Source organism: Melospiza georgiana, chromosome 21, assembly GCF_028018845.1.
Source record: "Melospiza georgiana isolate bMelGeo1 chromosome 21, bMelGeo1.pri, whole genome shotgun sequence".
NCBI classification, from domain to species: domain Eukaryota; kingdom Metazoa; phylum Chordata; class Aves; order Passeriformes; family Passerellidae; genus Melospiza; species Melospiza georgiana.
In genome coordinates, this window is record NC_080450.1 from 10,187,713 (window position 1) to 10,201,184 (window position 13,472).

Here is a 13,472-nt window from a genome sequence, read left to right on the forward strand (position 1 = left end):
AAAGTCATTAGGTGCAAGGATTCTGTTCCTGGCATACCTGGGGTGTGCAGGATCACAGCCAGCGGCAAGCTTACACTCTCTGGGGTAAATACACTTCCATTATCATTTTTCACAACAAGAGAGAGATAGAGACCAGCAATAACCCCGAGGTGACTGGCATCTAATTTTTCATCATTGGAGTATTTATGGCACAGCCGTTTGCAGCATCTTGTAATCACTTTACCGCCTCCTTGACCCCTGGCTCCCCCTTATTCTGCATCTCCTAATTGCATCTGAACAAGCAGGAGGGAAGCAGCAAAGTGGATAGATGCAGGAGAGCTGAATGCTTGGGTTGTGATACTTGGAAGGACAGCAGAGGAGGTGCAGAGCCAAATTTGGCTGTACCCCCCACCACCAGCTTGCTCTGATCTCCCACAGCATATGAAAGTGGAGCTTTCCTCCTTCCTGACACTGGGTGACCTTGAGGAGTTGTTCTCTGCCTCCCTAGTTCATTAGCATGGTATGAGAGATTAATGAGTTTGCTCCAAGAAAGTGTGAGGGCATCATCTTTATACACAAACACAGCCCCAGATTCCTGCATATTTGTAGCCTCTCCCGGCGGGGCATTGGCAACCACAACAATATTTATATTGACTACAAAAGCCCCTGGGTTAGACAGCACAAAGCAAGGGAGATGTGGACCAGCATGACACAGATGCACAGAGGGCCCTGCAAACATGTCAAGCTCCAAGCTGCCAGGGTTAGGAGGTACTTGGGTTCAGCAAGGATGAATGTTCCTGACGGCCACTAAGCCCTTGTCTGCCACAACACCAGCAGTGCTTTCACCACTAAGCTGTTATTTGTTCTCCCTACTTTTCTCCCCTACAAACTTCTCAGCTGAGTTTCTCAGGATTCTCCAGCTGCCTGGAGGATGTAGCTTCAGGGGCAGCATCATCCTGCCCACTGGGTGATGCAGGAGTTGCCTGAAGGGAAGGAAAGTCTCTCACTTTAAAACTACTTAGGACAAAGGAAGAGATAAAGCCTTGTTGCCCAGGGCTACTGGGGTGTCTGTTCACTTCCAGCCTTCTTCCCTGCACAGTGCACACCAAACAGGTGCAACAGGCTTGGGAGACCAGCTCTGCCCCAGAGCATTATACCAACTTCAACTTACAAGATAAATCCCAGCTGCATTATTTGTATTTATAGTCCTGCTTACAGAAGCATGAGCTACGTGTGGGATTTGCTGATGTAGTCCAAAAATCCACATTTTTGGACAACAGCGTCAGTGATCTCACTCAGACATACAGGATGGAGTTAAGTTGCAGACTTATTTAGGCATAAAAAGATATATGGGTCTGTCCAGAGCTTTCCTCCACAGCTTCTGATAATGTTCATAGCAGCAGAACTGCACAGTTCTGCAGTCCTGATAATTTCTACCTGTATATTAAAGAATTAAGTGTAATTTCAGGGGATGAGAGACCAAGGCTGCTGTCTTACTAGATGAAAACAATGATGTGTATCAGGCAGGCAGCAAGGTCAGACCTCTGTTTAAAAACAATGCTGGTGCTAAAGCACCAAACAGAATACTGGAAAATATGCTGTTGAGAAAAAGGCTTATATTGCATTTCCCAGGGGATTGTTTAGCTGACTTAACACATCTTCTTCAGCTCTGGTTCCTAGGATGCTGTCACAATCACTGCAGAAAGTAACACTGCACAGGGGAAATCTATTTATTACTTATTTTCTACCAATGTTCTGAAAATCTAAAATTTGTGGCTCTGCTGGAACAGCCTAGGCCAAGAAAGGAATTTTAAAAGGCCCTTTTTAAACCTTTACCACTCAGTGTAGGGAGTGGGTGATCACATAGATTAGTTCTGACACCTGCCCTATTCGGGAGAGATTGGTCTCCAGTATCAGGAGAGAACAGTGTCAGCTTTGGTGCCTTGCTGCCCAAATGAGCTGACTCCAAAGGACAGCTTTACTCAGGGAAAGCAGCAGCATGGCCTCTCAGCCCTGGCAGGGTGGCTGTGCTGTGCAGCAGGGCTGTGGTTTGAGCCCAACATCACTTCTGGTGAGCTTCCAAGTGCAGAATTTGCAGAAAAGCAGAGATCTATGTAAAGTCACTGCTTCACCCAGTTTGTTTAGTTGGTTTGTTTCCAAGGTTCGTGACCACCATCCAACACCACTAAGTCAAACCAAGCACTAAAGTGTTCAGGACATTCTTCCTTGGGGAAGCCAAGAGTGTCTGAGCTCACTAATGGCTCTTGCCCATTGCATCTCTGCATCTCTTGCACCTTGCTTCTCTGAAGGGCTGGTAGCACCTGCAGCAGCACAGCACCCTTCCCTTCCAGACAGCCCTTGGAGCCTGCTGGAGGTACCAGAGAGACACAACTGGTCCTCTGGAAAAGCTCAGCATCCAAGTGACAAGCACAACCCTAGCTCCACTTAGGAAAACACACTTCTCATTGTGAAGTGAACAGACAGCTCTGTACAAGAAAACACATTCCAGTTCCCTGCACTATTGATTTCCCAGTGAAAAGAGACAAGCTAATCCATTAATGTTAGTTGCTTCAAAGTGTGGTCTTGCAGTTGCTTCAGTCTGGTCCCAAAGGCTGATTCTCTCACCCAGTGTTTGCCTTCTGGCTGGTATTTCTTTTACTCAAAATGCCATCAATTACAAGGAAGCAAGAAAAATCACCCATCAGAAGCTGAACTCCAGCTCTTAGGTCACTGGCACAACAAGTTTATATTTCATTTCCACAACACCACACTCATCTGCCTCCTCCTGATGGCTCAGGATGAACCTCTGTTTCACAAGTCCAGTTATTATCTGAAGATCCCTTTGCATTAGGAAACACAAGGAGTGTGGCAACCTCCAGTAAAGCCAGTTTATCTGTCACAGGCATATGATGAGCAAGCAATTGAAAGGATTTATTGATGAGTCCACAGAAGAACGGACCAGGATGAAGGAGGCAGGATTTATGCCATATTAACAAGGCTGTGTGCCAATTTCAACCTATTAGTTGCACAATAAAAAGAGTTGAGACTTGCCTTCACATCCCACATCCAGACACCATTTATTTTAGCAGAACTTGGCTCCTATCCCTCTTCAACCACTTCAGACCAAAGCAACAACTTAACTGACCTTACTTTTTGGAGGCTGAGTAGACAAGGGGCATGAGAAGACTCCAGTCAGCCTCTGAGACACAGCTTTTAGCCAAGCAAAGCTGTTCTTCAGGGGCACCTTTAACAATTTGGCCTACTGATATTGATACTTAATGCAGTACTAATTCCTCTCGTGTCACAGCAATGCTTCAAAACTCAGGTGCCCTGTACACACAGAAATGGCACAATATTGTGGACTATTGAAAAGCTTTTTTCTTATTTTGAAGGCTTTCAGAACTGCCTTTATGCACAGAAGTAGCAGCTGCCTTTTTTGTACATTTATTTATATTTCTATATCAGTATCATAGTAAACCACATCAAAGCATTTGTGGTAAGGAATATAATGCAATATTTTTGGCAAGAAAGTCTTACCATGAATAACTTCTTATAGGATATGCAGGGTGACAAGCTAATAGTGCCCCAGTCCTGCTGCATCCTTACTGCAAGCTGAAGTAACCTAGAACACAACAATGCTACAGTTTAAGCAATTTCTTTAAACAAGATAATGACTTCACACCATCAGGATAGACTACCACCAGCTTTCCTTCCTTTTTACTGGCTCACTCTGGGAGCCCAGGACAAGCACTCCAAACCTTTTAGATTGATGTGCTGTGAAATCAGCCCTCCCTGGTCCAGCTCCTAACTTTGAGGCAGCTTTCCTCCCCACCACAGGTTCTCAAGGTCTCTAGACATTAAGACTTGTAAGAATAAATATCCAGGAGACAGCAGCTGTGACCCATTTATTACTGAGTGTTGCTGCAGGGCACAGCTGAGGAAGGCAGGGCAGAGGAAAAGCACTTGCTGCAAAGAGAACGGTGGAGAAAACCCAGGTGCCCTTGGAAGAAGCACTCTGCTTGCAGCACTGCTCCAGCTCTGTTGCTCCAGCTCCCAGTTGGAAACAGACAGCTTAGATCAAGCATGGATGTTCAAGTACTGCCATGAGGGCTCCTCTAATATCACTGCTGGGAGGCAAAATATAAAACAAAACAAAAAAAAAAAACCAAAAAAAGGAGAAACCAACAGAAGCCAACAATGGACTGAGAGGCCACAAGAGCATCGTGTACCAAACAAGCTGCTAAAACTGCCCCAGTGCAGGTAAATGCATTTGGAAAGATCTATTTTGACAATAAAAATCTGAGACACCTTTACCCAGAGCAGGGCACAGGCAGAGGCAGGAAGGAGAAATGCCGTGGAGGGAAGCAGAGCACGTAGAGCAGGCACACAAAGCCCAGCACCCCAGCCTGCAGCTGGGGAAGGCAGCACCGCGCCGAGGCCGACGGGATCCACATCAACCCTTATCAGTTCAGCCTCTGCAGTTGCTGATTAAGTTCTGCCGGTCCCCAGCAATGCTACAGCAGCACGTGTGTCCTCAGAGCACCCCCTCCCCCTGCACAGCCTCCCGCAGCTGCAGCCCGGCCCCGCTCTGGTCAGCGATCAGAGCATCGGGCCGGGGTGACATTGTCCCCTCCTGAAGAGGGACAGTGAGCGCCTGTGAGCCCGCTCATTTTATTCACTGCACAAGCACGTTTCCAACTGGGATAATCTCCATTAAACCATCTGCGCTCCCATCCTCGCCCGGCCCGCACCCGCTGGGCTGCCTGCGATACTGCAGCATCTGCGAACCGGCACAAGCGGATGCCACGTCCCTTTCCCAAGCAGCTAAAAAAACCAACAGAGACTCAGACAGAACAGATGCACCTGGTGGCTTTGACGCTCTACCGAGCCAGGCTACCAGGAGTACCTGTGCCAGTGCCTCTTCTGAAAGGCACATGGCTCCCCTTGAGAATTTAAGCCATTTCCTTTCCATCATGGGAAGACACCGTGTCCCACATTGCCAGAAGAGGAGGGCTGAGAGCAGAGTAGAGGTTTCAGCCTCAACGGCTGCCCTGGTGCAGAGCAGAAGCATTGTTTGCCAGGTCATGAACACAGTTTGGATACACACTGAATAGCTGCTGATCCCTAGGATTTAATCTCTTATTTATCTCAGTACCTGCTTTCTAGAAACAGGGACTATCATATCACATTCCTACATGACTTCGACAGAAAGAAGGAAATGTTACAATGAAAGATCTGAAACTTAAATCTGCTACACCGTCCCCACGACCTCCCCAGCACAGCCCAGTGGAACCTAGAGAGAGCATGATAAAGCAGCTGCACTGAAGTGTGAATTCAGCACTGAGAGAACGTGACCCTCTCCTCAGCACTGCCAGAGACAGCCAAGGGACTTGGGAGTCACTCCAGCTGTTGAGGACGTGGCAGGGTGGTAATGGGTCTGAAGCAAAGATAGAAAGCCATCGATCTGCTTTAACTGTGATCACTGCCTGCCTCAAACAAGGTCGCTGGGCTGCCCAACACACACCTTTCTTGGAAGAAAATTTGTCCTGCAGGGTCTTGCCCTCACAGGAGTGGAACAGCACAGCAAGGCTCACCCTTCAAACCTCCCAGGACTTTTATGGTCCCAAAAAGGAGGCAAGTATTAGCAGCAGGTGATGGGACAGGAGCAGAAGTCTATTTGCATATTTCCTGCACTTGCCTTCACTTATTTATTTTGCAAGTTTTTATTTTCCAAAGCAATTTATAAACAAGAAGCGAGACAACCATTTGTTCAGACAAAGGTTAATAGGGGCCTAGCGGTCTCTGAAGACTCTGCAGACACACTTAGGTGTGAAATCTTGGAGCAGCAATAAAGATGCTGCACAGACAAGAAAGTCTCAAGAGAAGAATTTAATCTGTCTAAATATTCTCATTATGTACATAGTTTTCAGCTTCCATCCACAGTAATCAGAGCAGAGACAGCTTCCAGAAGCCTTTTTAGACAATAAGGCATGAAAAAGGATTTTTACGTCAGCCATTATTCCTCTCTTCATCCCCAGCTTGAAGAGTCAATGTTTGAAATGGTTTTTGTCAAAAAGAAGACACAGTGTTGGGAGAGAAAAAGTTGACAGGAGGAAGGCAGCACGGGTCTTTGGCAGACTGGTGGGACTTGGCACAAAGCAGCTCCCATTGGCACCATTTGTCCAGAAAACCTCAAATAGATTATTCTCCTCCAAAATAGGTTTTCTGTAGGGTCATGCACAGAGTATGAAATATAACACTGCTTCCAGAGAACTGCTTCACTGGAATGAGCAAGACATTTCAGTTACATCCACACATCTTCCTCCTGGATCACTTAAACTTAAATACAGAACTAAGATAAGGTAGGAAAACTAGAAGCAGGCATCTAGGACAAAAGGGCTGATCCAAAACTCAGCTGCTTTCTTTTGGGATCACAGTGTCCATCTGTCCCCTTGCCACAGGGGAACTTGTTCGCAAAAAGAGACCTTGTTTGTCCACTGAAACGTGGAACCTGAATTATTCCATCAGGCAAGAATTCAAAATAGAAAGTTAAGAAAAGAGAATAGTTCTCTATGGGTATGATCTCCAGGGACCAAGAGAAGCTGTGCTCTTGATGCATCTCTCCCCTCCTCACTTTCATGTTGTATTTTCCCCTTCAGACAGGCAGGTTTCAGCTTTCCTGGCATGTTCAAAACTCCACTTCTATACACAAGAAGCTTGGACAAAATGTGTAGAGATAATTACAATGGTTTACTACTAATTTTTTTTTTTTTTTTTTGCTTCAAGTCAAATGACTTCCTTGCCCTGCCTTCCCCTCCCCAGGTTTCTTTTAGAAAGTTTGAGAGCTCAACTGGTCACTAGTAGTCCACACTATAAACAGGACAGTGGGGAAAATATTAACCAGCACAGCCACTTTGGAGGCAGCCCAAACTCAAAGCCAGGGTCAGTACTGTGATCTGAGTGTTTTATAAATTATTACATCTCTTATCCCTCTCTAAAGAGGTCACCATCCTCTCTGTTTTCTGGAGAATAAAATCACACAGGTCAAACAGGGAGTGGGACCAGAAGAGCTGGAGGCAGAACAAGTTCCAGTTTACTCCCAACTTCACCCAGTAAGAAGCATCAGAGACTTTTAACAGAAAAGGAGAACTTAGAGATAATGCTGATATCCAGAAGTATCCTGAAAATAGTGATTGTGAGAATTGACCTCCACCAGTAACCCACTACAGACTGGTCTGTTCTCCCACAAACAATCCCACCCTCCACCTAAGAGGGAGTAGAGAACAACACTGAAGCCTCATCCCAGTTACTGAGCAGAAAAGGATTAACCACTAGCAAGACTTTGCAGATATTTATTCTCCAAATCCACAAGACAAGCAGAGGGAAAAGCTCCTCTGAGAGTTATGTACACAGACTTCAAGTCTAATGCTTACAGAGTCTTAATTTTTTTAATTTTGCAAGTCCTAACAACAATTATCTTCATGAATTATAGACACAATATCTGAGAGACACAGGCAGTAATTAATGCATGTCTGCCTTTTCTGACTAGCTCCTTCTGCTGGGTCAGGGAGAGTTATTGAAATTCAGGAAGGAAATCTTCAATCTTCTAGAAGTTTTAAAGATACAGACCAAGACAGAATTTAATAAAGCAATAATATTTCTCTTAAATAATTAACTAGTTTTTGACACTCACTAATATTTCTGAGGCCCAGCTCTTACTTTTGCAGTGACACTGGATGTGATCCACTGCATCTCCAAAATGTACTGACTCTAAAATTACCTCTGGATTTTTCTGCACACACGTAGCCACCCTCATTCCTTTTACTTAAAATTCTCACTGAGACCCTTAACAGAAGCCACACTGTGCAGCACTAGCATCCTTCCCTCCTCTCATTCTGCCCTACCGACATCTGTCTCCAAATCCAAGCACTCAGCACTCCCCAGGCTCTAAAGAAGCCATGTTCATCATCCTCTGGGAAAAACCCTGGGGTCAGAGCAGAACCCCAGCACAGCTTTAGATGCAATAGACAATCCTGAACTAGACAAAGCTATTACTAAGGCAGTGTTCACCACTGGATGTTGTCTAAGCTGGTTGTTTCCATCATCTTTCAAGCAGCAGATTCTCCTGCAGCATTAACAATTTTATCCACATAAAGAATGGACTCAATGATCCTTGTGAGTCCCTTCCAACTCTGGGTATTTTATATTCTAAAGCACTCAAGTGAGTTTGATATACTTCAGTATCTTGACAACAATTACCCCCCAAGCAAATATTAATTAGCCAGCCTGAAAAAAAAAAACTTTGGCAAAAATATCTCACCTGCTTAAGCAATATAAAACTACACACCAAGATGGACAGGACTCAAACTCAAAACCATAACAACCATCCTGATGGCCAACAAGTTCAAACACAGCCATGTCACCAAGAATAGGGAGGGAGTATTTCGGCAAAAAAGTCAGACAGAACCAAAAGTTTAATATTCTGTTGTTCACTTGAACTGCATAATTTCTGCAAGGAAAAAACCTCCCTGTGCACTAGAAGCAGAGTTTAAATGGCAACAGTGGTCATCCCAATTGCAGGAGCTCACCAGATACAGCCTGTAAGCATCAATCCTTCGAATTGGCCCCCAGCACTTGTCCGTGTCGTTGTACTTTGTGCTGTCTCCAACACTGCAAGAATGGTTGCCAGTGACACTGCTGGGAAAGGAGGGAGAAACAAAAGAGAATAATTAACTCCTAGCAGATGTCTTCCCCTCTCCTGCAAGAAAGAAGAATGAGAGGAGGCCAATCCTCTTCTCTGTCCCTGGTCACATTCACTTCCTGACATTTTCTGGACAGCGTAACACAGCGAGTTGCTGAGTTACACTGCCTTAAACCAGAGGTTTAAAGGCAAATTCTTGGATTGCCTGCAGTTTTTTGCAAGTTTTGCCATTTAATCATCAAGCTGGCGAGCTTAGATCTTTTATGGATCGCTGAGGTTTTCCATTTTTAAGACTGAAGTACAAATCCAGCCCAGATTTGATCAAACCAATCTATTATCTGTTTCTTTGAGAAAGGCACCACTCCCAGTGCAGAGCTAAGTCCACGTACCAACAACACCCACTGGCCTCAGGCTTAGTAAGCATCACACCCCTCAACTCTTACCCAAAGGGAGAGAGAAGGCAACATATTGCAGAGTATTGCAATCAAACTATGGAGCAACAAGTCTCATGTCTGCACGTGCTGGAAACACTGCACACCTGAGCACTTGTCTGGAATCAGGTCAGCTGCTTTGCAGTCAGGCACACAGGTGGGGAATACAAAACAACTTCACCACCCACCCACAAGAGATGAGCTGTCCTTGAGTCATTTCTCCACCCCATGCTTTGGAAAGTACAGCTGATCCTAGTCAGACTTATCACCCCATCAAAGCCCAAGCCTGCCCTGTCCCCTGGCAGCACACAGCCCTCAGGAGTAGGCACACTTACCAGGTCACCTGCATTAGGGACACTGGCACCGCTGCTGCATAGATTGCCAGGTCTCCATAGAGGTAGATAATTATGCAGAAATAGAAGAGGTTGACACCCACTGCAGAAAAAGAAAATATTGTCCAGATTGAGCGGAGTACACAGAGACTCTTGTTCTCTGCACTTCAAATATACAAAAATGTTAAGATCTTAAATCACCATTTGCCTCCATGGTTTCTGCAGCAAACCACCCAAGCTCAGGGAACTTACCATGGAACAGGAACTGATGGGGCATGAGGGGTCTCAGAGCTCCACTCTGCCACCTTCAATACCTGGTACTGACACTAAATAAACCCTCTAGTTCGAGCCCACCCTGCAGTCAAGACCAACAGGTCTCACATAAGTCACCTGCCAGACAAAGCTGTCAGCTCTGAACAGCCACGGGCAAACATCTGGGTGATGCTCTCAGACTCAGTGTGAGCACAGCCTGACACAGTGAAATGCAGAGAGAATGTTTCTAGGCTCTGCTGATTCCAAATCCTCTGACTGCAAACCTGCAGGACCTTCACAATATGGACTGGTAGGGATTTAGCCCTTCAGAGCTCAGATTGCAATGGGCTGAACTGGAGCTGCTTTGGGAGATCCCCTACCACTGGCAACTTGAACCAATCCTGCAAAGCTTTAAAACTGTTTCTGCATCCCTCTTACCCTGATACCACCACATATACACTGTACATGTTCCTGCCCCTACTCATTTTTTGGGATAATTTTTTTCTGCTTTTTAAAAAATTATTTTTAATTTAAAGCTTGCCCTGCCTTCACCTATGAGATTAAAAGAAAATCTTACACAAATTAACTGGCTGCACAGATCAACCTTACTGAGGCACAAGAAGACACCACTTTAAAGAGCTAAAATCTAAAGGGATAAAGAAATGCTTGATGAGACTCCAGGATTCTCTTCTTGCAAGCAAGTCTGTATAAATCTCACCAACAAGTTGGAAGATAATTTATTTCAGAGTCAGATGAGTTACAGAATAAAAGCCTCACATTTATTTAATTTAGGAAGTTGACATTGAAGGAAAACAGCTCAAGAAACCTGCCCATAGTTTCAAGTTGTGATGCCACCTGATGCTTAATCCCAGTGCAGCTTGAGCAAACCTCACACTCACAGCTGTGACAACTATCAAACAAGGACAACGCTGCTGCAGGACTGAAGACTCATTCCTACAGTGCTTGGGTGCTGCAAAGCTTTGCCATGTTCTGCTATCATGCTGCCCCTGGATCTCTGGATGTAAGAAAACATGATTAGGCACTCTCCTTTGTTTAAATAAATTATTCTATATGCTGAGCCTGCTTAGCATGACAGGGGCTGTATCAGCTGCCCTGCTTCTGTACAGTAGCACACTAAATCAGTGCTCTAGAGTTGTTCCTGGAGACAAATGGACTTGCTACAGAAACTGTCAGATCATTCCATATAGCTCTCCCATTGTTTTCTTGCTCTGTGAAAGATGTCTTCACAGTTAGGGAGTCTCTGCATTGTTCTGGAGACAGCCACAAACTACCAACCAGTCTTTTCCAATTTCCCATTAAGAAGGGTTGAAGGTTTTAAAAAATACCTAATATAGGACAGAAGCTGCAGAGACACAAAGCTGAGGGCTACACAGACTCAGATAGATATTCTGTTTTGGGATCTGTGACTGGTCTCAGGACTCAGCTACCCCTCCCCACACACACACAAAATAAAGCTGACATGACCAGCTCAGCCTCAGCAGCACCCCCATTCCATTGCAGACCTCTCTGTCTGCAGGAAGCACAGGTGACACTCCTCTCCAAGACAGGAAGACTTTAACATCAGTTATTTTATAAACTGCTGCTGACCCTCCCTGATCAATACTTTCATTACTTGGCACAAAACGAGGTGAAAAAAAAAAAAAAGGCAATTACTTCCTGTGAGGAAACAGCGTGATAGATGTGCCTAGAATCTATTACTGCAATAAATGACTGCTCAGTTCCAGAAGAAAGCACCCAACATTAAAAAGTAAAAAAATCAAATCAAGAAAAAAAAGTAGTTTTTCAGAGCCAGCTCTTTCAAAAGAGCACACAGTCTCTTCACAGCCTAAACCTAAGTCAGCTCCCTTTAAGAAAGCAGACAATCTGAAATTGAGATTTATCCCCAGCTTACCTCCTAGGACTGCAGATTCAACTCCTGTCAGATTGTTGAAAATAAAAATCAGTCAAGGGAAAGGAGCAGAGAACTCACTAGAAATCAGGGGTTTTGAGGTCTACTGCACAGCTTTCATCAGCCTTCCCTCTGGAGGCTGCAAAGCCCTCCATCACCTTGGGTTTGGATCCATACATTGTATATCATCAGTAAACTCCCAGACATTTGCCAGCTGTGAAACCTCACAGGCTGGTGCTTGGAGCTGGGAACGCCCCAGTGTGGCCCAGTTTCTCAGCACTGAGTGGCCACTGAGCTGCTGCCCTTGCTGAAGGCCTTTCTGTGCAGCTGTGGGGAGGGAGCACCTCAGCAGGGACCTGCAGAGGGAGGCCCTTCACCTGTCTGTCCCTGCAGCCACTGGGGTGTCTCTGAACCAGTGACAGGGATGGAGCCCCACAGAGGGTGTCTCTGAACCAGTGACAGGGATGGAGCCCCACAGAGGGTGTCTCTGAACCAGTGACAGGGATGGAGCCTCACAGAGGGTGTCTCTGAACCAGTGACAGGGATGGAGCCTCACAGAGGGTGTCTCTGAACCAGTGACAGGGATGGAGCCTCACAGAGGGTGTCTCTGAACCAGTGACAGGGATGGAGCCTCACAGAGGGTGTCTCTGAACCAGTGACAGGGATGGAGCCCCACAGAGGGTGTCTCTGAACCAGTGACAGGGATGGAGCCCCACAGAGGGTGTCTCTGAACCAGTGACAGGGATGGAGCCTCACAGAGGGTGTCTCTGAACCAGTGACAGGGATGGAGCCTCACTGCTGAGCTCTGACACAGGGAAAGCAGCACATGAACTACACCTGCCCCAGGTCCTTTGCTGCGGGCACCTCACCCCATCTGGAAGTCACAAGTAGGATGAGGCCATGGCCTGCAGCTGCTCCAGCCACCTTCTTGCAGATGGATTCATCCCTTGTGATGGGCTGAGCAGACCCTGGGGAGGATCCCTAACACAGAAATCAGATAACTCTGGCTAAAGCAACATTAAGAAGAGGGATTAAGATTTAAGAGTACTAAGCAGTTTATTTCACTTTGCTCGGAAGCTCCATCAGTGCTGATGGAGAGAGGACACAGATCCCAGCACCCTCTACTGGCTGAGCACCAGAGAGGCCCAGAACCTGCCTGGCTCCTGGGGGTCCTTTCCAGCTCCCCTATGAAGCACTTGCAGAGAAGGGGCCTCCTGAAACTCGATGAGAATGCTCTGACTCCTGTGATCCCCATCCTCAGCAATACAGCTAAACCCTGTTACATGACTGCTCTCAAAGCACTTCTCAAATATTACTCCTCAGAGGAGCATCAAGAGACAGGGATGTGTTCACCATATTTTACACACAGCAGAGCAAACAAGCAAGAAAACTTGCCTCAGGTCATAACAACTCAGTGGTACAGGCAAAACCAGGAACAAGATGTTTCTGACACACTTCACTTCTCTGACTAAAAATGTGGCAGCCTAGTCCAAGGTGGATTATTTTGATAGTCCTAAGTGATTCAAATCTACAACATCCCAGAAGAGGCATGCAGGAAATTTTAAAAGTTTTTTCAATTCACTTTAAAAGCAAAAAATAAAGTTCAAAGAATATTCACTCCTTAAGCCCAGCTGTCCTTCAGAGGCAACAGCTTTACACTGGTACAACACTGATGTAATGTAGTGGAAAAAACCCAGCCTTCCATTACCTCTTTGCAAGCCAGTGAACAAGGGAAAACATCACTTTCCACAAAAAATGGGGCCTGACAGGCTCAAAACTGCACAGCCATGGTGTCTGATGATGTTCTGGCTCTGCACAGCATTTCATTGTCCTGCTTTCCAGGTTTCAGAAACTTCATCACTGTGGTT

At 45.8% G+C, this 13,472-nt stretch overlaps 1 protein-coding gene across 2 annotated transcripts in view; it reads right to left on the reverse strand.

Annotated features, from left to right (window-relative positions):
- Positions 1–13,472, reverse strand: part of TMEM104 (transmembrane protein 104) — a 44,052-nt gene that overhangs the window by 23,128 nt on the left and 7,452 nt on the right. Inside the window, exons 7-8 of one of the 2 annotated variants that reach the window (XM_058038685.1) lie at positions 9,447–9,546; positions 8,568–8,673 (exon numbers count right to left, since the gene is read on the reverse strand). In XM_058038685.1, coding sequence (XP_057894668.1) covers positions 8,568–8,673; positions 9,447–9,546 — 206 coding nt within the window. Of the gene's footprint in view, positions 1–8,567; positions 8,677–9,446; positions 9,547–13,472 lie in introns of both variants that reach the window. The other variant, XM_058038684.1, reaches the window with a different exon arrangement.